Genomic DNA, 27,256 nt, shown 5'->3' on the forward strand with positions numbered 1-27,256 from the left:
GAATGGCATAAACCCAGTTGGCGGAGCTTGCAGTGAGCCGAGACTGCGCCAGATTGCGAGATTGCGAGTGTCTAGCCTGGGCGACAGAGCGACACTCGTCTAAAAAAAAAAAAAAGAGCTGTAACACTCACCGTGAAGGTCCATGACTATATTCTTGAGGTCAGCGAGACCACGAACCCACCTGCAGGAGCTGACACAGACCAGAACAGAGATAGAAAACCATTCTTAATTTCTTATTTTTGTAATCACCTATTTAAACTGGTCCTATTAATGTCAATGGTCTCTGCCTTAAATCACCTAGAATAGTAAAAAGTATAGATTTATTATTTGTTTCCATATTTTTGATAGTGAAGTTTTGTTGATGTATGACTTAGAGCCTCCAACATTTTTTTGAGTATTTCATCAAGTTGGAAAAAAACAATGAACAAGCAGCATATGTACATTTAGGTGTTTAGAGATCATGCACAATATTCCTAAAGAGAAAGTTTTCACATTGCCTTTCTGCACCTGCTTCACACCTGTGGAGTGAGTGCATCTCATGATGGACACCTTTGACTAAGAAAATCTCCACACAGACATGAACGTTGGAAGTTTTAGATCACTCCCCAGTCATCTGAAACCACAAAACTCATACCAAATCCTCCACCCAAGTACAGTTATGTAATCATCTGCCTCTCCCCAAAGGAAAGTTTTAGAAGAGATTCCTTAGTTTCATCACTCATGTATAGCGCCCCCCTGCCCCGCCCATATTTTCCTGGGTTCTGTATTGACTACATACTGCTGCTGTAACAAATTGCCACACATGTATTATCTTAAGGCTCTGCAGGTTAAAAGTGTGACATGAGTCTCACTGGGCTAACATCAGGGCTCTCGCTAGGGATATATTCCTTTCTAAAGGCTCGCTCTGTGGAAAACAGTTTCCTTATTACCTTCCCATTATCTAGCCCAAATTTATTGGCTCCTGGCTCCCTTCCTCCCTCTTCAGCTAGCAATATTGCATGTCCCTGAGCGTTCTTTTCTTTGTTTTGGTCACATCACCTTCTGGCCACATCTAAGAAATATCTTCCATTTTTAAGGACTCAAGTAATCAAATCGCATCTACCCAGATAATCCAGGATAATTTTCTCATCTCAAGGTCTGTAACCTTCAAAATTTACAGCATCTCTGTAGCTTATTTGATCAGTTACACTATTGAAAAACCGTAACAGTATCTGAAATGTCCCTTTTGCCAAGGTGAGCCGCCATATTCAGAGGTTCTGAGGATTAGAACGTGGGCATCCTTCAGGGCTATTATTCCACCTCCCGCAGATTCTTAACAACAATTTACTTTGTTATATAAATTAGTAAATTTAATGAAAAGTTATGGTAGGTTTAGAAGTAGGTTCAGTTTTTTAAGGTGTATGTAAATCCTATGGCTATAAATCCTATGACCAACTACATGTGCAACATGTTGTTCTTCCAGATAATAGAACACTGTTTATACAAACTGTCAACTCTTTATTGCTCATGTTGTGTTGTTCAAATTTATAATATCACAGTATAAGTAAACTCACTGCACAAAGCAGTGCAGTGAGTTTACTTCAATTGTACTGGATGCATCTTTTCAGAGTATTTTTAGACCTAAGCGAGATAAAATAGAAGTTGGTTATTTTATTAAGTTTAAAAAAAATAAAATCTAAATACATAGAAGTTTAAAGAGGCTTCAAGTCCTAAAGACACTCTAGAGATCCTCATTAACCAGTAGTTGTATGGATATTCAGTTACTTCAGCGCTCTTTGTAGCTGTGGTTGCCCAACACAGCATCATCTGATTTTGTAATCCGGATATACAGCATGCTTTCTATAAGAATTCTGCTACCCTGCAGGAATGACTGAAAGACAAACAAACGAACTAAAAGCAGTGAGCCGAGATCTCGCCACGGCACTCCAGCCTGGGCGACAGAGCGAGACTCCATCTAAAAAATAAAAAAATAAAAAAAATAAAAAATAAAACCAAAAACGCCTTACCATGTGCCAGTCTCATTCTCTCTAGAATCGACCTGCTTTTTTCACTTTCACTCTCATGAAACTTCAGGTTTTAAAAATCTTTTTAAAATTTTGTCCTGTGTATTCCTTGCTGTCTGCAGGATTATTCTAGGGTGGTTGTTCTGTTAGGAACTTTTCCAATCTTGCCAGAAGAGGGCACTCCCATTCATACTCACGTTAAGTAGCTAAGTAGCTATCAATTTCTTCTCCATGCCCCATTACCAACACCATCCCCCCCCCCCTCTCACACACACACACACACACACACACACACACACACACACACACGTGTTTGAATTTCCTATAATAGCAGCCAGGTCTGTGACACAGCTCTTCCTGTCTTAATGTGTGTTTCTGCTTAATATCTGATGTGGCTGAGAATAAACTAGAACCAGCATCTCCAGGCAGATTAGCTAGCCTTAGGTAGATGTAAAGAAGATAATCTGACTCTTTTCTGAAACATTCAGAGCAGCCTCTACCTCCAGGATCATGGAGGTTCTCCACATTCCTCCCGTTCTGCCTCCAAGCACCCCTTCTTAGCTGCACAGCAAGAAACAATGCTGACAGAGCAGACAGTTTGAGATCTGTAACATTCTAATGAGAATATTTCTAAGGAGAATATTTGACTTTTCTCACTTTCTCTGCAGAGAAACAAATTGTCATTCTCCTCTTACAGTAGGGCAGTGGAGTGTGTCTGGGTCAGCTGAGTGTCTATATCAAAGCTCCCAGCCTTGAAAAAGACACCCTGTTCCCAGGCCTCAAGATATTGAAACATTAATTAGATAATTTAAAGTAGGGTTTTCTTCTACAATGTCTGAAGAAGTGACCTACGCGACACTCACATTTCAGGATTATGCTGGAGCAAGGAATAACCGACATGGAAATAACCTAAGAAAAAAAGGTAGGAGTTCAGAGAACACCAGCTGTGTCATTGGGGGAGCAGACAGGTGTTAAATGATTTGAGGTGCCGGCTTTAATGCTGGCGTTAAAGACAGTGTGCTGTGAAATCTCCAAAATGGGAACAAATCTTGTGGAATGTAGTAGAAGAGTGAGTGTTCCCAAGGTTGAAGCGAAAATATGTGGCTTTCAGAACCTCTTTAAAATTGTGTGATATCACTATGTTTCAGGAAGCTCTGTGTTGTAGAGAAAAATTCTGACTGGACATGCCAGAAATTGAGCCTGGGGAATTAGAGATTTCTTTTTATGAATATAATCCTTGATATTTATACCTTGTTAGAGATGCCAGGAGGATATTCTTTCAGAAACCAGATTGGAGGCTTCTAAAATAGAGAAGATAGAGGACATTTTTCTTTTAGATGATGTAAGTTGCTTCAGAGAAAACTGGAAGATGAGTGAGTGGATTAGAAATGGATCAGAGCTAGTTTCTCTTTTGTCAGTAGTTTTTCAAATTTTAGGGTAGTTGAAATCCAAGTATAATTTGTAATGTTGAACCAGTAATAATAGTATCTGGGTAGTATTTTATGTACATTATATACAGATATAATTGTGATGACAATTCACGATAATATTCGAATATTAGTATTTTCTCCATTACATAGATGAAGAAATAATTTGTAATGTTGAACCAGTAATAATAGTATCTGGGTAGTATTTTATGTACATTATATACAGATATAATTGTGATGACAATTCACGATAATATTCGAATATTAGTATTTTCTCCATTACATAGATGAAGAAACTGAGGCTGAGAGAAATTAGATAATTTAACAAGCTCACACAACTGCTATGTGGGGAAGCCCAGACTCAGTGCTGGTCTTCAGCTCATTCTCTTATGCCTAATTGGAATAAATAGCAGTCTCCATGTTCAAGAATCAAACCAGATTCTGTGGACATAAGACCACATCTCTTATTTTCAGATATGTTAACTATCCAGGTTCTCCTGAATCATGTCAGTCATCTGAACTTCTTTCTCCTGCCCTCTAGATTTATCTTTACATTTTGTGTGGTACATGACATTTGAGGGAAGGATATCTACAAAAAGATGATGGGAATAGACTTTGCATGTGTCTAATAAAGGTGGTTCCACATTTTTGCCTTTTTTTTTTTTAACTTCTAATTCTAATCTGTGAGGAAAAAGGGAGGTGTGGATATGGTGCATATCAGTGCACCTGGAGACTGTAACGCTATATCTAAAATATTGGGCTAGATGTTATTTGGACCTAAATCAAGGAACACGAAGCTAAGGAAAATATGACAATCATTGATATTTTAGACAACAACTACTACAAGTAGGATGCTAATGGCTTTCTGGTCTATTCTGCTGTTTGTAAGTTAGACTGCACATTCTTTCTTTCATTCAGTATTCATTCATTAGTTATTAGGTTATAAATAGCATGAATAATAGATAAGTTATTGTTAACAGGTAAAAGATACTTTAAAAAGTAGAATCCACTTTTACAAGGCAGATAGAACATCTGCCTTATAGAGACTTTTGAGCTCAAAAGCTTGAGGTGTCTCCTACTGTCAGTATCATCCAGAAAAACACTTTATAGATCTCTCATTTATGAATTCAATAAACTTGAGGAAGAAAAGTGGGTAATGGTGTAAAGCAAAAACCTTGAAATTAGGAGAAGCTTCCTCTTAAAGGGAAGAAGAGTGGTGGAGAAATGGAGGGGAACCAATGACGGCACCCTCATTGCACTTCATATTAGGTAATTTCTTTTCCTTTTTTTTTTTTTTTTTTTTTGAGACGGAGTCTCGCTCTGTCGTCCAGGCTGGAGTGCAGTGGCCGGATCACAGCTCACTGCAAGCTCCACCTCCCGGGTTTACGCCATTCTCCTGCCTCAGCCTCCCAAGTAGCTGGGACTACAGGCGCCTGCCACCTCGCCCGGCTAATCTTTGTATTTTTAGTAGAGACGGGGTTTCACCGTGTTAGCCAGGATGGTCTCGATCTCCTGACCTCGTGATCCGCCCGCCTCGGCCTCCCAAAGTGCTGGGATTACAGGCTTGAGCCACCGCGCCCGGCCCCATATTAGGTATTTTCTAAATGAGGGCATTAAAGGAGCAAGAAAGAAATGTTAGTATCTGGAAGCTCCCTAAGTGTGAGAAATAAACAAACCAAAGCGAAACAAGCACAAAGCAGTTCTGTTTGCTAATTGCTTTGTGGGCTTTCTCCAGGGCATCCAGCTCCATCTCCCATTTGGCGTCATGCTGCCCTGGGTCTGCTAACTCTTTGCCTGATGTTGCTGATTGGGCTGGTGACGTTGGGGATGATGTGTAAGTAAATCCGCATCGAACCCAACAAAAGCAAGTAGAAAACATATTTGTAAACCATGTGTAATCAGCTTGGATTGCAGATGGGTCCTAGCATCCTGAATCCTCTGATACTTTTCTGCTGTCTCATATCTCTCCTATTCGTCATATCTTCCCAATAAACCGGCAAAAGACATTATCAGGATGTGGTTCTAAATTCATTGTTTTATCTTGATAAGCTAAACTGGACTTAAATGAAGACTCTTTGTTTCTACTTATTCATTAGAATAAAGAGCCTCTTTTCTGCCTAGACACACATTCACTTATCATTCCAAGGCTGAGAAATAAAGTCAAGAAATATGTACTGAAGGAAGTGCATGCTATGTTATTTACTGGGAAGACTTAGCACTAGACTAGGCTCAGTCTGCTTACATGAGACTTCTCCAGTGGAGAGAAATCTTCCAAGTAGCAGCAGCAGCCTGATTTCTATGAATGAGAAAGACATATAAACAAGGAGGAAGAATGGCCTGATACACTTTACCAACTAAGAGAGTTGAACCATCTCCACATGACAATGGAAGCTCCACTCTCAAGCACCACGGCCACAAAGTAACGGTCTATTGATTCTGACCCATCCTTGGGCAGTTGGGGATGAACATGGTAGGGAGTTCTTGAGTAATGAGGAAAACATCCTGAGAATACAAACTTTATAGAGTTGTTAAGTGTATGGTATACAGAGTAGTGAATTGGCATGGTATTCACTTACAGGGAACTCATAGTCAAGAAAGTTAATTTGCTGAATGATACTAACATCTCCTCTGCCACATTCATTTCTTTTTAATAATTTAATGGATAATTTTTAAAGATTTAATTGATAATGAGGATTTGGACATATCTTTGTCAACATAAAAAGAGGTTAATGATGTACCTTGCTCTTTTGAAAAGGAATATGATGTTCAAGCAGCAGTGACAGATATTCTGGAGCCAATCAGTATGAGATTAGCAGCTGATCTTCTACAATAATGTATATTTAAAAATTAAGTGAAAATGCAATAACATATGTCCATTGGTTTGATATAGAAGGGTGACATTTCTTTTCTAAAATTTAGTGCTTTTGGTGCAGTGGTTCTTAAATTTGTTGTGCTGATGAAGCACCTTAAATGCTTATGAAAAGGGCGTATTTCATGGACCCATGACCAGAAATGGTCTGATGTGCCATTAAGATCTGCTTTTTTTAACCTTTTGGTAAACAAGCATCTCAGGTCATCTGCAGAGTTTGCGATATCCATTGTCCCAAAGAATGCTGTTTTCATTAAAACAACAATTACATCATCTATCTCCAAATAAAATAAAACAAAAATAAAATAATTTCACGAAAATGAGTGGCAGAATGACTGGCCCTTCCTTAGATGTGATGTCAGAAATACATAATTATTAAATCATTATTTTAATATAGTGTAATAATAAAAATGTAAATAAAATTAAAAAGAACTATAAATAATTTGGAATAGAAAGGCATCTGGTTTGTTTCTTGCATGATACCTCAAATACTAAGAGCTACTAGTGAATCATGAACAATTAAGAAATGTTTCTGTCACAAGAATTGTCTACAGTTATGAGAATAGAAGAACATATGAACTTGTCTACTGTCATGTCTTGGAGTTTTGCAGATATCTAATGACATTAACTCAGATTCAGAGAAATTGAGTCAACTTCAGAAAACCATCCACCAGCGGCAGGATAACTTATCCCAGCAACTGGGCAACTCCAATAACTTGTCCATGGAGGAGGAATTTCTCAAGTCACAGATCTCCAGTCTACTGAAGAGGCAGGAACAAATGGCCGTCAAACTGTGTCAAGAGCTAATCATTCATACTTCAGGTAATCAGACTTAGACCTGCTGACCAGTCAGATGGCATATGTCGCCCTGGTCTAAGTTGATCACATGCACCACCTCAGAGTATTGAGAGAGAGATGTCATCCAATGAACCTCAATGATGTTGCACCAAATTTACAGACAGCAAGGAAATATACAAATTCATTTAATATTTTTGAAGCCACAGGCAAATTTGGGAAGTATCTTGGAATGATACCAATCCAGATACTTCAACCCCTCATTTCATTAACTATTTCTAGGTGATCCTGTTGTTATGAAAGCTTAAAAGCACAGCTGGTAATTCTGAAGCCAGAAGACTAAGCCCTGAAAAGAGAATCCCTATTGCCCCAACCCATAACCAGGGGTCACCTTATTTTCAGAGGCTTCTAAAGCAGTATGCTTTCAGGGTGCTGACTCTCAGACCCTATTGTTCAATTAAATGATTTTGTTTCAAAGCCTTCTCCAGTCACTCCAGGGTCATTCCATTTATATTATTGGGTGTAATTTCCTTTTCAGACCACAGATGTAATCCATGTCCTAAGATGTGGCAATGGTACCAAAATAGTTGCTATTATTTTACAACAAATGAAGAGAAAACCTGGACTAACAGTAGAAAGGACTGCATAGACAAGAACTCCACCCTAGTGAAGATAGACAGTTTGGAAGAAAAGGTAGGATTGAGTCTCTTTCTCTAGTTATAGACATTATCTATACAATGAGAGAGAAATAAATAAAATATCTGATTCACATGTTGGAAATTCAGTGCATCTTGAATTAGAATTAATACATGAATTTAATGAATGTTCTCATCTATCTTAACTCTGCAAACTGGAATGTGGCACTCACATAAAACTTTTTCTCTGTTTTCTCAGGATTTTCTTACGTCACAGCCATTACTGATGTTTTCATTCTTTTGGCTGGGATTATCATGGGACTCCTCTGGCAGAAGTTGGTTCTGGGAAGATGGCTCTGTTCCCTCTCCATCCTTGTACGTCTCTAACTATTGAGGGTAAACACAAGCTTTCCGTGGAATCCTGGGAAAATTAATAATGATTGTGAGAATTATAAACACAGACATAAAAAGAGGAGTACAACATACTGAGAAAAGAACTCCAGTAACAAATATTGAAAGGAGGTATAGTTCATTTCATCTCTGTGACAAATTTATGGCAAGGCACTGAACTTTATCTTTTGGTAGAAATGTGTTTATTTAACACACACACACCTAATACTACATTCAAAGTATTTTATAAATATTAACCTTTGAAGAAAGCACTGTTACATTCCCACTTTATAGGTAGAAATATTATCACAGAGAGATTAAGTAATTTGCCTGAGGTCACTCAGCTCATAAATTGCACTTTAGGGACTGTGCACTCAGTCACTCAGCTGTTGTGATTCTCCATCACCTCCAATCCAAAAGGGTACTGCTGGTCATAAGAACATACATCAACACATTTATTTATACCAAATAACTGTCAACTATTTTCTAACAAAAAGTAAGACTGAATTGACTGATTAGTTCAAGAATTAGTGTCATGTTGAGGACTTGCAAATTACAACATATGTATGGCAAGTGTCTTTTATGAATTAAAATGAACTAAACCTTCCACTTCAAGGTTTGGATGAGAATATTTAAAGGACAAATAGAATATATAACACTTGGAAACTTTCAATTTTTTTAACTATTTAAAGTTATGAAAAAATAGATGTCAACAAAAATGTGTAAGGGGATATTAGGTTTGCTAAATTATTTCACAGATGATAAAAAAAAATTTTGAGGAAGACCTCTCATCATAAGTACATTTAAATGAAACTGTATTAATATTTTAAATATAATAGTGTTTTTATATTAGATAAAATTTAAGATCATTGGCATCTTAATGGATTTTTAAATTTTTTATTGATACATAAGAGTGCATATGTTTTGGGGTACATGAGATAATTTGATACATTCAGATAGTGTGTAAAGATCAAATAAGTGGAATTGGGATATCTATCACTTTAAATATTTATCTTTTCTTTGTGCTAGGAGCATTTAAATTATTATTTTCTCATTATTGTGAAATGTACAGTAGATTATTGTTAATTGTATTCACCCTAATAATCTATCAAACACTAGGTCTTACTTCTTCTATCTAACAAGATATTTGTATCCATAATGGCTTTTTATCTACCTTCCTCCCCCAACAAATAATTATCCACCGCCCTCCCTCCTGTTTCACTCTTTAAAGCATGTTGTCAGTTTTCTTAAACTGAATAATAATCACTTATCTTCTGTCAAAGATGCCACGCTTCAGCTGTGACTCAGCAATTCCTTAAATCACAAACAATGCTAGGTCTGTTACTTTCTCCCTGGATACACTTTATCTTCATCCGTTTCCCAATGTTTCATTGTGGCTACTTCTACTCAAACACTAATCCCCCATTCTCTAATCACCATTATCAATCATATCAAGTCAACTAGTCTGGTTTCACACTAATAATAATGACAAAAAGCACATGCAGAGTAATACACAAACAAAAAAAGTGACAGTTACTCTTCGTGATGAGAGCAATACTCGGCATGAACTGATTAATATTAATCTGAGGTGTTGCTACTAGACTGAGGGTTTCCAGGAGTAGTACCATGACATCATGTAAACACATTCCGTGTTGGAATCTAAGATGTGTCCGTTCTCCCAAAGGGATTTTAATCATCCTTGGCCTCTCTACTCACTCTTAATCAAAGTGTGAGGGAGGTGGCCCCCACAGCAGGGTTCGGAACTTACAGACCCTGGCCCCTGAGACATGCAGCTGTCAGATAAGCCAGCATGTCAAACTCAGGTTAGAGAGACTGAGCTTCCAGATTGTAGAACCATTTCCTTGACTACTGAGTAAAAGCCCAGGCTAAGATTTAGAAAGCCTAGCCCTGAAGCAAGAAAAGAATATGGCAGTGTAATGCAGGTCATTTAGGAAAAAACAATGTTGGGCACACAGAAAATTTAGACCTGACAAGTATAATTTTCTAAAGAGATTATTTCAGGGTTAACATCACTTTCTTAGCAGAGGAAGTGAATACTATTGTCAGCACCATATCTATATAGTCATTCATTTCCTCTTTTAATGTCTGTCTGGTTCTCTTTTTACCCACCGCATATGTATAACTATGTGAAAAGTTATATTTGTGCATAGTAAAATGTGATAGCTTTTTATAACAGAACGTGATTTTATTTTTATGTTTTTCTTCATAAAGTCCCAGAGAACTTCAAGTACTTCTAATATAAGCTGAACTGAGTAGCTTTCATTAATGGAATTCCATATTTCTAAAGGACATACAAATTCTCAGCCCAGGATTTAAGTATTTTCTTAAAGAATTCTACCCGGGATCATGATTAACTTAAAATAAAGAACCCAGATGTGCCAGCTCTAGGCAGATTTTGTGCCAGTTTTAGGCAGCTTCAGAGTTTGAAGGTTTGTGGAGGCAGAAGTCTCTCAATATTCAGATACATGACATTGGCTGTAAGAGCAACTGAGAGCACTAAATAGTGATCATGTTTCAAATATAGAATTTATAATACATTTCAAATTAATTTTCAGATTTAGTACTAAAGAACTGGACCAGATCAATGGATCCAAAGGATGTGCTTATTTTCAAAAAGGAAATATTTATATTTCTCGCTGTAGCGCCGAAATTTTTTGGATTTGCGAGAAGACGGCCGCCCCAGTGAAGATCGAGGATTTGGATTAGTATGCTTCTTCCAAATTCTCCAAGAAGTAACAGACTTGGAGAGGAAAGAGGAAACTACGGTACCAGAGCCAAAACCAGCTTTTAAAATGACTGTGTATTTACATCATCAGACAAATGAACTTGTTTAACAAACATTCTCCAGTTCCTTGTCTGACATCTTCTGATTTGATGTTATTATTCAGTCTTACAATTATCCCTGGGGACCAAGGGGACTAGCCATACTATGGCTTTATGATTGTCTCAGAATCATTTCACTGAATTTCTTTGCTTTCTCAAATAAAGACTCCTTTCTTACATTATTATTATATTGTCACGTGTGCACTAGGGTGATATTTAAATATTTAAAAACTAGGGTGATAATTAAATATTTAAAAACACAGGCCACAGCACTAGAACAAGGTCCAAGAGACGCCTGTTGTGATAGTTGCTGGATCATGTGGAGGTCTGGGGGATCCCAGGCTAAGGATCCTGGTAGCTGGGGCTGCAGCACTGTATCAACTGATTTGGAAATATTTTATTTTAGCAAATGTTTGTACCACTGTGAACCAGCTAAGTGTCACCCTGCACTTGCAAAATAACTTTTCTTCTCCAACAACCCTATGAAAATAAGTATTTTTATTAATCTTTAAAATTTAGATAACTTGTAATCTAGGTGAAGAAGCATAAGCATTTAATATTTACTTTTTTTTTTTTTTTTTGAGACAGTGTCTCACTTTGTCAGCTAGGCTGGAGTATTGTGATGTGATTGGCTCACTGAAGCCTTGATCTCTTGGGCTCAATCAATTCTCCCACCTCAGCCTCCAGAATAACTGGGATTACAGGCATGCAACACCATGCTCAGCTAATTTTTGTATTTTTTTGTAGAGACGAGGTTTCACCATGTTGCCCAGGCTGGTCTCAAACACCTAAGCTCAAGCTATCTGCCAACCTCAGCCTCCCAAAATGCTGGGATTACAGGTGTGAGTCACTGCCCCTGGCCAATAGTTATATGTTTATCATTTATCTAAATTAGTAATATTGATGTTACTGATTTTGTAATCTGGGCGTTATTATAAAAATATATTCTCTTACAATTGATATTTTGTTTCCCTCAGAAAAGTCTTAATAAACTGTTTGAAGACATCAAAATATAAAAACCATTATCTTTAATTATTTAGGCCTTTCCTGAATCACAGTTTGTCAGTGTTCCTGCACACTAGATGCTAAATATTGTAAATCTAGGGTTTAAGATTTTTCCTGGAACAAAATTGCTGATTTCAGAATACTGGTAAAGGATATAGTTTTCCATTTATCTTCACATCATTCCATAGCTATATGTAGGCAGAAAATAATGGTGAAATTAGCCTTTGATACTGATTTTGCTAGGTCAGAAATCTAGAATTTACTGGAAAATTGATATAATCCAAGTTCAAAGTTAGATGCATTTCAGTACTTTGACAGTCCTTTGAAACTACAACTTCATACATACCATCTAGTAGCTTCTTATTCTCTAAATATTTAAAATTATGAACTAATCAGTGTTTTATATATGCACCAACAGAAACTATAGAATAAAGGAAAAATGTCAATGTGAAAATTTAGTAAGAATTACAAACAATATATTTAAGCACAACTTTTGAAATACAGACAATTATCATAGTTCAAGTAAATAGAGTCTCAGCTCTTATACAGGATTCAAACATAAGTTACATACACATGGATTAAAGAAGAAACTTGATTCTTTCATTTCTCTTTAGCAGTTTGCCCCTGGCATTCTCACAAAGATAAAATTATTTATTAAAGTTCAAAATCTCTGCCTCTGACTCCCACACATTTGGGTTTCATTTTATTCCCAGGAGAAAAATAACTTCTTTCATTCCTCTATTTCTAATAAGAAGATCTACTTTTAACAATTAGAATACCTTAATTGGTTATTTTGTTCCTATTAAGAAGTTATAGGTTTTTTTCTGGTATATTGTATGTTTTAATTCTTATTTCATGTAAACTCTTTTATACTCATTAAAAGTTCTGTTTGTGACCTCACAGTGCCCTGGATCTTGATCAGCTCTTATTACTAAAAGCCTCCTCCTTGCTGCCGTGCTATCATCATGTTATCCCTGATGGCCTCTACAGTAGATGCACAAATCCAGAGTTCTCAAGATACATTAGCCATTTGTGTCAGAATGCTTCATCTTTTGATTCTGGTAACTTAGCTTATGAGACAGGGCTTGTTTCCAGAAATTTTCATTTCTTTCTTTTTCTTCTCTCTTCCTTTCCTACTGCCCCCAACACCCTCTCCAGTCAAAATCCCTGAGATATTTTATTTATATATACAGGTATGTGCAAATGGTATATTTTTAGGGGAAAGACCATTGATATGGTTTGGATCTGTGTCCTTACCAAATCTCATGTCGAGATGTAATCCCCAATGTTGGTGGTGGTGCCTGGTGGGAGGTGACTGGGTCATGGGGGTAGATTTCTCATGAATGGCTTAGCACCATCTTCTTGGTGCTGTTCTCATGATAGTGAGTTCTCACAAGATCTGGTTGTTTAAAAGTGTGTAGCATCCCCCCAACCCCCACACCACACCATCTATCCTGCTACTGCTCCAGCCATGTGAAGTACCCACTCCTCCTTCATCTTCCATCATGACTGTAAGTTTCCTGAGGCCTCCCTAGAAGCCCAGCAGTTTCCAGCATCATGCTTCCTGTACCACCTGAAGAACTATGAGCCAATTAAACTTTTTTCTTTATAAATTACCCAGTCTTGAGTATTTCTTTATAGCAATGTGAGAATTTAATGTGGGTTCCAAACATGGCTTCACATCAAATTTACACAGATAGTACCTTAAAGGCACAGATATTTGTGTCACACATCAGATCTATAAAATCAGAATGGTTGGAAGACAGAAATGGAGAATCTGTAAGTTTCTCAAACTACACAGGTGATTTTTATTAACTCAGCCTGAGTGGCAATGTTTGGATAAATAACATCAATACTACCTCCCTGAGCAAACAGGCCCAGAGACAAAGGTGCTGGAACCATCTTCAAATTGGATGGCTCTTTCTGCAATGTTAGAAAAATTAGTTTGGTTTGTGCAGACCACATTAGCTCAGGACAGGTCAGAATTGGGACAGATGTAGTGACAATTCTCAGCTATTTCACTGTCATAATCTTAGCCAACAGCCCTTACTGAAGGTATTAATTGGCATGGTTAGGATGGACAAGTGATATGAAGTTTGATCTATCTAGTTCTTTGAAAATAGTTTTCAATTTTGCTGCACACTGAAATTATACTGGGGAGCTTTGAGGAAATACTGATGTCTAAGATTGTCCCACCTCTTAAGATGCTGATTTCATTGATGAGAAGTGTAGCTGGATTATTAAAAAAAATTAAAGTTTCCTATATGATTCCAATGTGAAGCTAAGGTTGAAAATCCTTGTACTGAGGTAGGCCCAATGGCCCTTATTCCAGCAAAATAGCCAACCCTCCATTATATATTAAGAAAACAAGTGAACTAGCTCCATTGGTGATGAATACACATGGTTGAGGCAGGGACAATAGTGTTGATGGCACATTCGAGGCTGCATACAAACATATATAATCATACTTGTATATATTTGTACTTACATGCAGAAGGATTTAGACACATTAGTTTTCCTCAGGGTAGGTATGATGGAGTCAAATTGGGCAAGAAGGGGAGATGATACACTTTTGGAATGAGAATCCACTGTGAAGCTGAGGACTGAAAACAAGAGGCAGATTATAAACAGGTGGCCAAAATTAACAATGTGGTCCTCAAGCAAATGTAATTTTTTATTCCACAGGTATATTAGTTTTACTGAACAAGTAACTACAAGTTGTACACCTGTCTGTCTGACTTCCTTTCCTTCCTTCCTTCCTTCCTTCCTTCCTTCCTTCCTTCCTTCCTTCCTTCCTTTTCTTTCCCTACCTCCCTCTCTCCCTCCCTTCCTCCTTTCTTCTTTCATTCTTTCCTTCCTCTCTCTCTCTTTCTCTCTCTCTTTTTCAGGGTATATAACAAAATAAATATAATAAAACACATCTCTATGCTATGGAATATTATTTAGCCTTTAAAAAGAAAGAAGCCCTGCCACTGCAGCAACATGAATAAATATGGAGGATGTTATGCTAAGTGAAACAAACCAGATACAGAAGGACAAATACTACATGATACCATTTGTATGAGGAAGTTCAAATAACCAAGCTCATAGAAGCAGATGGTAGAATGGTGGTTGCCAGGGATTAGAGGAGAGGGAAATGAGGAAGTATTAGCCAAAGGGTAGAAAGTTCAGTTACACAAGATGAATAAGTCCTAGAGATCTACTGTACAGCATAGTGCCTATGGACAACAATACTATATTATACGTTTAGAATTTTCTAAGAGGGTAAATCTTATGTTGTGTTTTTATCATACAAAAATAATAACAATAAATAAAGAGGGTGAGAGGACTTTTCAAGATAATGCCTATGTTTATGGTACACATTGTTGTGATGGTTTATTTACATGTGTATACTTATCTACAAACATTAAGTTGCATATATTACATATGTACAGCTTTTAAATATCCATTATATCCAATAAAGTGTTTTTTAAAGAAGACATACTTATGAATAAGGCAAGCAAGTAGGGATGGCATTCCTAGTGGCTTCAAATCAGCCAACATCAGACCAGCAACAGAGGCTATGAAGGGAAATAGCAATACATAAGGCAAGAAAAGTGCCTCATCTTGAATTATAGCTCCCGTAATCTTCACATGTCATGGGAGGGAACCAGTGAGAGGTAATAGAATCATGGGGGCGAGTTTTTTTCTGTGCTGTTCTCATGATAGTGAGTAAGTCTCATGAGATCTGAGGGTTTTATAAAGGGGAGTTTCCCTGCCACCATGCAAGACATGACTTTGCTTCTCCTTTGCCTTCCACCATGATTGTGAGGCCTCCCCAGCCATATGGAACTGTGAGTCAATTAAACCTCTTTTCTTTATAAATTACCCAGTCTTGGGTATGTCTTTATTAGCAGCATGAGGACAGACTAATACAGTAGACCAAAAAAACTACATTTTTAATCATAAAAGGAATGAAAATTACCAAACAATGTCTCCTAAGGGATGTAAGGGCATCCTGGTTATAAGAATTCTAACAGGAATTCCAACTCATTTTTTAAAATGAGTAATTTTTAATTTTCTAGTAATGCATATTTCAGTACACACATTTTCCCAGTATTTGAAATTGCATAGATCTCGCTTAATAATAGACCAGAACTTACAAATTTAGTCTTAGGTAGTTTGTAAGAGACGTAAACTAGTATCATACCAGGTATTATAATCCTGGCAAAAAATAAGCTTACCGTATTCCAATCACTTTCATTATAGATTATCTGTATGAGGTAACCTCTATGTAATCAGAGGGTTAAATAGGAAATTCATTTCATGGAGGTAAATCACTGTGGTTAAGGGCACAGACCACGCAGTAAAACTGCCTGCCTGCCTGCCTGCCTTCCTTCCTTCCTTCCTTCCTTCCTTCCTTCCTTCCTTCCTTCCTTCCTTCCTTCCTTCCTTCCTTCCTTCCTTCCTTTTCTTCCTTCCTTCCTTCCTTTTCTTCCTTCCTTCCCTCTTTCCGTTTCTTTCTGTCCCTCTCTCCCTCTCTCCTCTATCTCCCTTTCTCTTTTTCCCCATCTCGCTGTCTCTCTCTCTCTGTGTCTCTCTTTCTCTCTCCTGCGCTCTCTCCTCTCCCCCACACCTCTCTATCTCAGATCACTTGGTAAACACCAAGACAAAAACCTGCCAAAAGAAAAAGGAATAGCTCACCACATTTTTCTAAGAACTTGAAACACATCAGGGAAGCGCTTGTGCCATCTTATAAGAGTCACACTTTCCTAAGAATTTGACACAGTCAGAGGATTATGCTATCTTTCCACACTCATAGTTGGATGTGCCATGTGAAAAACCCAGCCAGGAAGGAGGTAACAGTGAGACACAAAGTTCTGTAGAAGACAAAAGCAGAACATAAGTCAAATCGTCCATGATGCTGCCTCCTGGAGCTGCCTTGACCATGATGAAATGTATCAGAAATTGACAACATTCCAAGACACCACCATGGTTTCTGTGCTGAGGATGGACATTGGAAAAAAACGCACAAGTTAGAAAGTTCATTTCTTATCCTGCCTTTTCCTCTGCCTCCAAACTCTATTAAATCCAATATAAATGAAAATCCCAACAAGTGTTTACTTTTTAAAACTTCTTCCCAGCATACTTTTCATTTACCTAGACTGAAAGTTTGATTCCCTCATGAAACGTGCTCTTCTAAAACTTTCCAAAGTATTGCATTTGATTGTCAGAATTGTCAGAAGGCAGGTGAGTTGTTGTGTAAACCTTAACTTTATACAATATCAATGTATCCACCTTAGAACAATTATAAATTCAAGATGCAATGTCTTTTTAAAATTATTCTTTTTTTGTTTTGTATTTTATTTTCTTCTTCTTGTATACTATCATTTCCCTAGAATCTCTTTTCCAAAATGATATGTTAGATTTGGAATTCAATGATGAAAGACAAAAATAAGTATTTAAATGAGGAAGTAAGTATTTCCTCTGTCTCTTTTTATTTGTTATCCTATTCAATATGCAAAACCAGGCTGTGTGGTCTAAATTAAGTTTTTTTATCCTCTAAAGCCTAGATTTCATATCTAAAAATTAAGAATGATATTACCAGACGTGTAGGGCTGTTGTTTGCACACAAAGGAAGAATTAAATGTGATAATTTATAGACTCGCCTGAGAGCATAGTATTTTATTATTAGGTACTCAATAATTGTTTTTAACTTATCCTCACCTCCTCACCTCACCTCTGTAAATTTTAACAAAAGACAGAGACCTGCATACTTACCAGTTCCTTATTCTGTATATTGAGTAGGGTAGAAATTTTAGAGACCCTCTAAAAATTTGTATCCTTGCTATCTTGCCATGTTATGGATTCCTGAATTATTTTATATTACTGGTCTTTTGCTCCATTACCACCTTTCAGGATAAGGCTTACATCCATTATCTGAAAAGTCAGAGGTATGTATTAATTTTCTTGATTTCTTTATATTAAATATGGACCATTTAATGCAATGTTTGAGTTAGTTTTGCAAATATCTCATTTCCTCCCATGTTCACAAAAGTCAAAATATGAAAATAACCTAAATGTTCATTTCATTGATGAACAAGTGGATAAAGAAAATATAGTGTGTGTGTGTGTATATATACATATATATATACATATATATACACACACACACATATATATATACACACACAAGAAAAAAGTTTCCACAAGAACCTCCATGTTCTCATTTAGAATTTAATTTTTTACCTCACACACCTCTTTTTTTTTCTACTTCCACTTGACACCTTTCTGGGGTACTAGGTAAGTTGTACCTGAATTCCACTTTCTCCCTCAAAATATCTGTCTCAAATTTGTATATACATTAGTAGGTATCAATGAGGAAGGTCTCCCCCAACCCATTCAATAGGCCCTGCCCCAAAATTTGAAAAGTTTAAGAAATTCAGAGCCCTGATTATGTACATGGGTGTACATTTTTGCAGACATTTTTGCAGACAAAAATCCCCTGTGCTCTACCTACTCATCAATCTTCTCCCTTCCTATCAGTCTTCCCCCTTCCTATCAATCTTCCCCCTTCCTATCAGTCTTCCTCTTCCCCTGAATCATTGATAACAACTGATCTCTTTGTTTTCTTTGTCTTGACTTTTCTGGAATGTCATATAGCTAGGATAATATGATAGATTTTCCTACTGGCTTCTTTCACTTAGTAATATGCATTGAAGATTCCTCCATGTTTTTCATAGCTTGACAACATGTCATTTTATCCTCGAACCATATTCCATTGTATGAATGTACTGCAGTTTGTTTATCCACTCATCTTTTGAAAGACATCATAATTGCTTCTAATGTTTGGCAATTATGAATAAAGAAAATGTGTGTGCCAGTTTTTGTGTGTATATGTTTTCCACTTTCTACGGTTCCTAGATTGTATGTTAATACTATACTTAGCTCTATAAGAAACTGTCAAGTTCCCCAGCCCAAAGGTGCAGGCTGCAGAGATGGAGTGGTCCAGTGCCCCGGAGGGCAGCAGCTCCCACCCCCGCAGTGTGGAAGGGGCGGGACTCCCGCTTGTCCCGATGCTGTGGCAATCTGTGGTGAAGTTGAAATGCTTTTCTGCTAGACTGGCAACATGTTTTGATTCTTCTCAAATAACCTGCAAGCTGCTGTGAAGCACATCAGCTTACCTTGCCTTGAAGGAAACACACTCAAGGGCCCACAAATGATTAAACCCAGCAATTTATGTGACAATAGCATTTTTATTTTTCTTATCAAAATCTGGTTATTTGATCCACATAATGGTAAAGATTCCCAAGTTAGCCACCATCTAAATGACTCAAACTGATGATACTCTCTGCAGAAGAGGTAAGAACCACTGGCAGTAGGGTGGAAGGCATGGCATTACAGATAATGCTGACAGAGAAGGTAATCTGAGCCTACTTTATAAGAAAGGCGTGATTAAAGGAGAAAGGGGAAAGGGCATTCCAGGTTAGGAAAGATTCTGAACAAACGTAAAATAATATGAAGGTGTGAGCTGATATATTTAGGAAATAATGAATGATATGTGGGGGTATGTATCATCTGCAGAGGTGGGTGAGGGAAGATTCAAGTGGAGATGAAGGCTGGAGCTGCTGGTGGAAAGGCATCAGTGTATTTCAAAGGCCTGATGCTGGAGGCGGTAGAGAGCCTCTGTAAATCAGGCAGCTTCCTTACTCTTGCTCCTACTGATCCCTCAGTTTAAAATGTCCTCTTCTCTTTCTCTTTAGAGATAGAGGGAAAGGGAGTCAGACAATAATCTTCAGGAGGCCCTCCCTGGTTATTTCTTACTCCTCTGTTGATTTCCTTTAATCTGTGAAGTGTCTTCTAACTCATGGCCTGAGGCTTTACTGACTCTGCTGACTCATTGTCTGGTGCTACTGATTGTCTTCTATCTTGTGTCAGTGCCCCCTCTCCCCATCCCCACTGTTTTGGGAAGGAATTGGCTTTAGTTTTTACTCAGACTGAAATTTTATTTAGAAAGGGGAGTAGCAAGGACAGGTGCAATTAGTTACACCTGTAATCCCAGCACTTTGGAAGGCCAAGGTGGGTGGATTGCTTGAAGCCAGGAGGTTGAGAAATGGGCATAGCAACCAATGTCAATAGAAGAAACAGCATATAACAGGATGTGATAAATCTCAAGAAAAGTTATGCACAAATTACTATGGGATCAGGAACGAGTGAGCTGCCCGATGCTGTCAGTGAAGGCTCTGAGGGCTGGGAAGGATTGGCAGGGTTACAGAAGACAAATAAATGCTACAAATAACGTTCAAAGTAGAAGGGGAAGTGTTCAGTGTTGCAGATGCTCGATGACATACCTTAGGAGGGAACTGCAAATTAAAACAACAAGGAGAAACCACTGCATACTATTTGAATGACTAAAATCCAAAATACTCACAACATCCAATGCTGGCAAGGATGTGGAGCAACAGGAGCATTCATTCACCGCTGGTGAGAGGTAAAAAGGCATAGCCACTTTGGAAGGCAGTGTGGCAGTTTCTTACAGAGCTAAGTATAATATTAACATACAATCTAGCAACCATAGACACAGGACAAGAACTTGGACAAAGACGCCGCAGCCACAAAGGTTTCCAACCAGAAAATCAACACCCCAAAGATGCCGTAACATTATCTATGATCAATCTCCATCTGTATATTGAAATCAATCCACCTACCTCCTTAGGGATTTCAAGCTTGTAATTTTCTTTCTTTTGTTCACTCTGGACACTATCAATTTCTTTTCATCTCCACTTGTTCACTCACCTTCACCTCCCAGTGTGGTGCAATATCTCTATGTTAAAAACAAGCAAAAGCCATCTTTTGTTTACCAAGGCCCCATACACATGATTCTAATTTTCTTATATTTCTTCTTAACATTTCTCTAATTTTCTTAACAGCAAAAAGGTTCAAAAATCTCTCTGTGCTTACTGTTTCATCCTACTTTTCTTTTATGCTAATTAGGCTTTTTCCTTCACTATTTCTATGAAAACACTCCGGTCAAAGTCACCATTAACCTCCATCTGAACACATCTAATGGCTGGTTCTCAGAATTCATCTTATTCACCAGATAAGCATTAAAAAAACAACAACAACTGATTATTTCCTTTTCATAACATATATTCTTCACTAAAATATGTTGTTCCTTAGGACACCGTTCTCTTCGTTTTCGTTTTGCTTCACTCACATCCCAATCCTCCCTCAGATTTGGATTCCTCTTTAAATTAATTTAAAATGTTGTTGTGTCCCAGAATTCAGTTCTTTGTCCTCTTTTTTTTTTTTTTAATTCATCCTGGGATGAACTAAATTGGATAGTACCCATTGAATGGCCATAATGGGAGTTAATTTCTTGTAACCTCATGACTTAACAGCCATACATTGATAATGCCCAAAATTATATTTCCATACCATTGCTTGATCTCCAGAACCACATATCTGACTGGATTCTTGGCATATTGACTTTGATCTACTATAGAATTTTTTAACTTAACACATCAAAAAATGGGCAACTCCTCCCAACAAGTTTCTCCATCTCGATAAATGAATATTCCATACCTACTGTTCTTCCGTCAAAAACTTGGAATCATCTTTGACTTTTCCTGCTGCTCTCACATGAATTAAACCTGTCAGAAAATATTGTTCACCTTGGAAAATATGGAAACACAGTTATTAATTATGGAAGTATTGTTGATTGAGATACCTTAAAAGAAATACTGAGTTAGCATGATAGGAGGATTCATTCTCTCTCTGTTCTTTAACAGTCTTTCCATTCTCACATCTCATGCCTATTTCAGAGGACACTTTTAAAGTGGGGCCTAATTGGATAGTACCCGAGAATGGCCAGAATGACAATGAGTTCAGAAGTATTTACAAAGATAGAAATAGGGAAAAATGAAGATGAAAGTCATAGTTATCAAAGACATAAGGGAAACAAAAATAAACTAAAAACAGAAGAAAAATAAATGGCCACAAGGAGGAGACAGAGGATGAATACAGGAGGGAATTTATTTTGAAATGTATTAATATAGTCACCCAATTAGGTGAGTATACCTGACCTGGATAATAAAATGTCTCAATTAAAATGAAGTACTATGAAGACAGGCTGATTCATTCAAATCCTGGATCAACATTTACTTGTCCTGTGGCCTTTGGCAAGTTACTGAACCTCTGTGCTTTATTTTTCTTAATAGTAAATTTGCCATAAGTTCAGTGCCTACCACAAATATAACTGATAAAAGCATATAGAAAGAGCAATAAATGGCAGCTGTCGTCGTAGAAGTAAGTTTGGATTATTCTGGATTATCTTAAAAATGGAAGAAACCTGGGAAATTGCCCAAGCACTGACAGTGAAGCTTAAACAAACCAATCCTCATGAACACAACCAGGATCTGCCTCGAGCCTGTCCAGAAGAACTCGATTATATCACTTTTCTTCATTTGTAGCACTTTTCATGATATAAAATTACCTTGATCTTTGCTTTCTAAGTTTCTTTACTATCTGTGCTCCCCACTCTTTACTATAAGCTCATTGCTGTATGATTCATTAATGATTAGTCCCCAGAAAATAGAAACATGCCTGAGACTTCAATAGTGATCAATAAACATATGAAATGGGAAAAGTTCCCTTATCCCCTTTGCAGAGCGTGCAATGGAGGTATGGCTCGCTTCTTCAGTGCACCGCTACTCAAACCTCTAGGGGAAGGGCAGGCTGTGGGGCTCTGGCCCCACAGCAGTGTCTAGGAGTGAATGTTTGCATCTGAAGCCCCAGTGGGCATGTGTTACAGGGTGCTCTTTTAGTTTACCCATCCATAGGTGGCTTGTGTTAGTCAGCTCAATTAGACCCCTACCTTATAGCAAGGACAGAGGCTTTCTGTATCCAAGGGTTCTTGCCTTGGTGTACCAGAAGAATCAGATCACACGTGGGCTTGGAGAATGAATGCAAGGTTTTATTGAGAGGAAGTCGCTCTCAGCAGATGGTGGAGCCAAAAGGGAGATGGTTTTCCCCTGGAGTCTGGCCACTCAGTGGCACGGGCTCTCCTCAGATTGTCCTGGCCGAATTCTGCCTTGTTTCACCAGTTGGTGGCCTGCCCATGTGCTCTTGACGTCCAGCCACTTGTGTCTTGTTCCACTGATGACTACTCTCAATGTCTAACCACTTGTGTGTCTGCCTGCTAGGATCTTGGGATTTTTATAGGCACAGGATGGGGACATGTGGGCCAGGGTGGTCTTGGGAAATGCAACCTTTGGGCATGAAGGCAGGAGTGCCTGTCCTCACCTAGGACTATGGGCAAAGGCCCGGGGGTGGAGCCCTCGCCAAGGACCCACCTTTCTCTACCCAGCACTTCTCTGCCCCCCTTCTGTATCACATACGTTCAGATAAATGATTAATTGCCCCTGTCATGAAATTTTATAGTAATTTTAAAGGAAAGTGCAATGGCAGATATACTTAACATACTATGAATCCTCAATTCAAATATACTTGATCAGTTCACTTTCTTTCAATCAGTCACACTATTTCCCATAATCACACTGGGTAGATTAGATGATAGTACATTTTTCTTATTGTTAGTGTTTTGTTTTTGAGACAGGGTCTGGCTCTGTCACCCAGACTGGACTGCAGTGGCAAGATTCATGATCTCAGCTCATTGTAATCTCCGCCTCTTGGGCTCAGGTGATCCTCCCACCTCAGCCTCCTACGCAGTGGAGCTACAGGCATGCGCCACCACACCCAGCTAATTTTATAAACCACGGGTTTCACCATGTTGCACAAGCTGACCTCAAACTCCCAGGCTCAAGCAGTCCTCCCACCATGGCCTCCAGAAATACTTGGGATTACAGGAGTGAGCCACCATGCCCAGTGCCTGGTACTGCTTTTTACAAGAAGTATACTTTCAAACTTCCAGACTTTTATTCAGATGTTTGCCCTGACTGATAAACATTGCCTTCTTCTTTCTCTTCTTAGGCAATATTTACCTTTCCTTCAAATATCAATGCAAATCTTAATTAATCCAATTGATTATCATTCTTATTTTTTCACTTACATATGTTTTGTATGCAAATGCTTGATAAACTTTGTGATATGACTGCAGTCTGACACATTTTTCCCTTCATTTTCACTACTGTTTGTCACAAATGATCTGCCATAATTTTGGTCTGAGAGTTATTAGTTGTTTGGTTTATTAACTTTTAATAAAGCTCATTCCACTTTGAAATCCACATGTTTAAGCTTCCTGTAAATGAAGGAGAAAATATTAATTATACTTTTCTATGACAGGAAATCTTACAGAATTTAGTATTTGTGTGAAAGCCTGGTAAGTCAAAGGCGAACCAACAATTGTAATGAAGAGAGAGGACCAAATATCACTGATAGAAGCACTTAAGGCTTTAGCTTAAAGGTGGTAAGAAGTCTGTGAAAAGCTATCACCAATTGCGAAATACTTCCTTTTTTTCCTGTCTGCAGTCATAACACCCACAGTAGTCAACATCTTATGGTCCTTCTCTTTTACACATCCACAGACCATCCCTGTATGTTAATCAGTCTTATCTACAATGTTACACATTCCACTAATTTCAATTCTTACTGCATGTACTCCTTGTCATTGCTATCTTAGTGTCTTTTACTCATTCTTCAGCTATAAACATAGATGATGAAGTATATGAAAGACATCAAAATGTAGTAGAAAGAATTTACACACTGGGTAGATGCTACTAGGTGCTACTTTTTACAAGAAATACCATGATTTAAAAAGTCCCCCAAATTTCTTAAACTTCTCTTCCCATGTTCAAAATCAGGATGATAATGCCCATCATACATACATGCATTCATTCATTCATTCAACAAATATATATTGGGTAACACAGGAAATCCTCACTTAACATCATCAATAGATTCTTGGAAGCTGCGTAGAAACAAGGTAGAACCAAACCAACCAGCATATTTCTGGTCACAAAAACATCACCTACCTTGTAAATAAAGACTCAAAACACTTCTAAGAGTAAACATTAAAACAAATGTGAACTATATATAATACGTACATTTAGAAAAGATGAATGAAAACAAGATAATTATATACCCAATTTTTAGTAAATCAGTGGGTGTTGGTCACAGTAGTAGGTAAAATCAAGGAATAGGTGTTTGCAAAATAAAAATTGACACAAGCACCTCCTAAAACATGCAGTTCAACAATACACAATCAGGAATAGGGCGAACTCACTGAGCCCTTTCCAACTGCATTGCTTATTTACCTGCATTTGTATATTGACTATTTTACAGATTCTTATTTTACAATCATTTGTATTCATTCATTCATTCATTCATTCTCCCACATACTTATTTCAGCTCCATGTCTCAGGTGGCCAGAGACCATCCCGGCAGCTCAGGACCAAGGTGGGCACTGACTGTGAAGGGGCCACCATCCCATCGCAGGGCATACTCACACACACGCACCCTCACTCATACTGGGACCGTGCAGACACGCCCACTCACCTAATGTGCACATTTTGGGACATGGGAGGAAACAGGAGGGCCCAGGAAAAACCCATGCAGACGTGGGGAGACCATGCAAGCTCCACACAGTGGCCCCAGCTGGGAAGGAATTTTTTTTTTTTCTCAACATCGTTATAACAAAACAACCTTACACAGAAGGATGTTACTCAAGAACCTGCTTTAACTGCATGTCAGTCACTATTTTAGAGCCATGGGACACTTTCTTCTGGGAATAAAGGACAAAACATTTATGACCAAAGATATCTCTACGTGTGTTGGGTAGTGATCAGCGTCATGGAAAAGAGTGAAGCAGGGAAGAGGGACAAGAACGTGGGCTGGTGTGTAGTTGAGTAGGAAAGATGTTCTAAATGTTCAAAAAGAAAGTTCACATAGCCTGAGAATGAGTGAAGGAAGAATTTTAAGAGTCCCTTTTGGCTAAAACAGAAGTTACAAGGACACACGCTGTGGTAGGTGAATGGTAAGTGACTGAATTTACCCAGCTTACAACTGAGAACTACTGAATATTTTAACTGAGATTTTAAAAAACTCAGTGACAAAAATGGGTTTGGGATTTTAACTTTTTAAATTTTTAGTACTTTTAAGAAATTCAGCATTGATTTGAAGTGAGCTTTTTTATTATTAAGAATTGGTGTTTTTGGTAAAAATATTTGAATCATACTAAGTTTCTGTTTCCAAAATCAGGTACTGTCTTACTTTTTTGGTTGTTTATTCTTCACTTCATTCTCAAAATAATTTGAAGAGTGTAGAGAAAGAAATTTTAGAATGCAGGATCATTTTAAGTGAATTGACAAAGAATTCACAGAGAAGGAGATAGCAGGGAGAAAAAAAATATGTACAAGCTATGTCAAAGGGCATGTTAGTAAACAAAATATCTGCCACTACAACTCACATAGTTACTATATTGAGAAGTCTAACATTCTGCTAATTAGAAGAAAAAAAAGAAATCGGATCACTTATAAAGTAAAAGAGTACCACTTATTTGGAAAAATGGAAGCTTTTTTGATCATGGGGGTTTAACAACAGCAACAAAATCTTCCATAAAAGTATGTAAGAGCTACTCTAATGGCAAAATAGACAACATCCTCCCCAGTATTCGTATGATAAACGCATCAGCTAGCTTTGTATGGCTGTTCTTATAACTATTTTCAATGCAAGCTAAAATAACTTAAAAGCTCATTTCATAAAGTTAAATGTATGCAATACAATACATATTACATTGTGATGAAAGGATACTAGGAAACCATTCAGCCTTAAATATTAATCTAATCACCACTATACCTGAAATTAGGTGATTTCATCACATCAAAATTCTCCATTTCCAAGAAATTCACTGTAAAGTGCAAACATTACTGAAGAATAATGCAGCAAGTCACTAACTGTATTATTTTACTTTATTTGATAGTTTTCCTTCAATATCTAAATCTAAGCAATATCAGGCCTGCCCCACATGGAGTCTTCAAATAAAAAAAATTGATGTATAAAATATGCAAGAAGTTGGGTAAATTCTAGGTCATAATCAGGAATGATTTCTTCCAACACAAGGCCATGAAATTTAGCCTCTATAAGATCCAATTATATTAGACTTGCTTCTCACAATGGGATAAACTGTATATCTGCTGGTGTGCTATCCATAGGAAATCACTTCATTTGAACAATGTGATTTAGACTATGCTAGGGCTAAGATGAATCATGAACTTTTGTTCTTCAGAAGGATACACATGGTGGAGTATCTATTTACTTAATGTTGAAGATAAGGAGACAGGAAACAAATGC

General features: G+C 37.6%; 1 protein-coding gene and 1 long non-coding RNA gene across 7 annotated transcripts; one reads left to right on the plus strand and one right to left on the minus strand.

The window, feature by feature from the left end:
* Positions 1-127: 127 nt before the first annotated feature.
* LOC105499914 (uncharacterized) lies at positions 128-25,616 on the minus strand. 2 transcript variants are annotated; one of them, XR_003013808.2, is made up of 8 exons: positions 24,018-25,616; positions 21,533-21,621; positions 20,656-20,771; positions 16,652-16,827; positions 14,457-14,571; positions 8,450-8,546; positions 7,963-8,150; positions 128-181 (listed from the first exon to the last, which is right to left on the minus strand). It is a non-coding gene; the product is annotated as an uncharacterized lncRNA (long non-coding RNA). The 2 variants fall into 2 exon arrangements; XR_003013806.2 differs by having other exon boundaries at positions 8,450-8,543; positions 24,018-25,614.
* On the plus strand, positions 2,698-11,145 carry LOC105499915 (C-type lectin domain family 12 member B). Of its 5 annotated transcripts, none has more exons than XR_011609399.1 (6): positions 2,698-2,925; positions 5,166-5,264; positions 6,903-7,121; positions 7,633-7,787; positions 7,989-8,251; positions 10,696-11,145. XR_011609399.1 is itself a non-coding variant. In XM_011772785.2 (6 exons), exons 1-6 carry the CDS (start codon positions 2,835-2,837, stop codon positions 10,844-10,846), a joined length of 744 nt encoding a protein of 247 aa, XP_011771087.1. In that variant the 5' UTR covers positions 2,698-2,834; the 3' UTR covers positions 10,847-11,145. The 5 variants fall into 5 exon arrangements, 4 of the variants coding, with proteins under 4 accessions (XP_011771087.1, XP_011771089.1, XP_011771086.1 ...); XM_011772785.2 differs by having other exon boundaries at positions 7,989-8,104; positions 10,783-11,145; XM_011772787.2 differs by having other exon boundaries at positions 2,700-2,925; positions 7,989-8,125; positions 10,696-10,834.
* Positions 25,617-27,256: the final 1,640 nt, after the last annotated feature.

The sequence above is a fragment of the Macaca nemestrina genome, chromosome 10, assembly GCF_043159975.1.
Source record: "Macaca nemestrina isolate mMacNem1 chromosome 10, mMacNem.hap1, whole genome shotgun sequence".
Classification (NCBI taxonomy): Eukaryota; Metazoa; Chordata; class Mammalia; order Primates; family Cercopithecidae; genus Macaca; species Macaca nemestrina.

What these genes read in the sequence shown, in the direction of transcription:
- LOC105499915 (XM_011772784.3), top strand. Translation starts at nt 2,835, where the DNA reads ATGTCTGAAGAAGTGACCTACGCGACACTCACATTTCAGGATTATGCT. An exon ending in GGTGACGTTGGGGATGATGT is followed by an intron (nt 5,265 to 6,902) that starts GTAAGTAAATCC and finishes CATGTCTTGGAG; the next exon opens with TTTTGCAGATATCTAATGAC. An exon ending in TCTGTTCCCTCTCCATCCTT is followed by an intron (nt 8,105 to 10,695) that starts GTACGTCTCTAA and finishes ATTAATTTTCAG; the next exon opens with ATTTAGTACTAAAGAACTGG.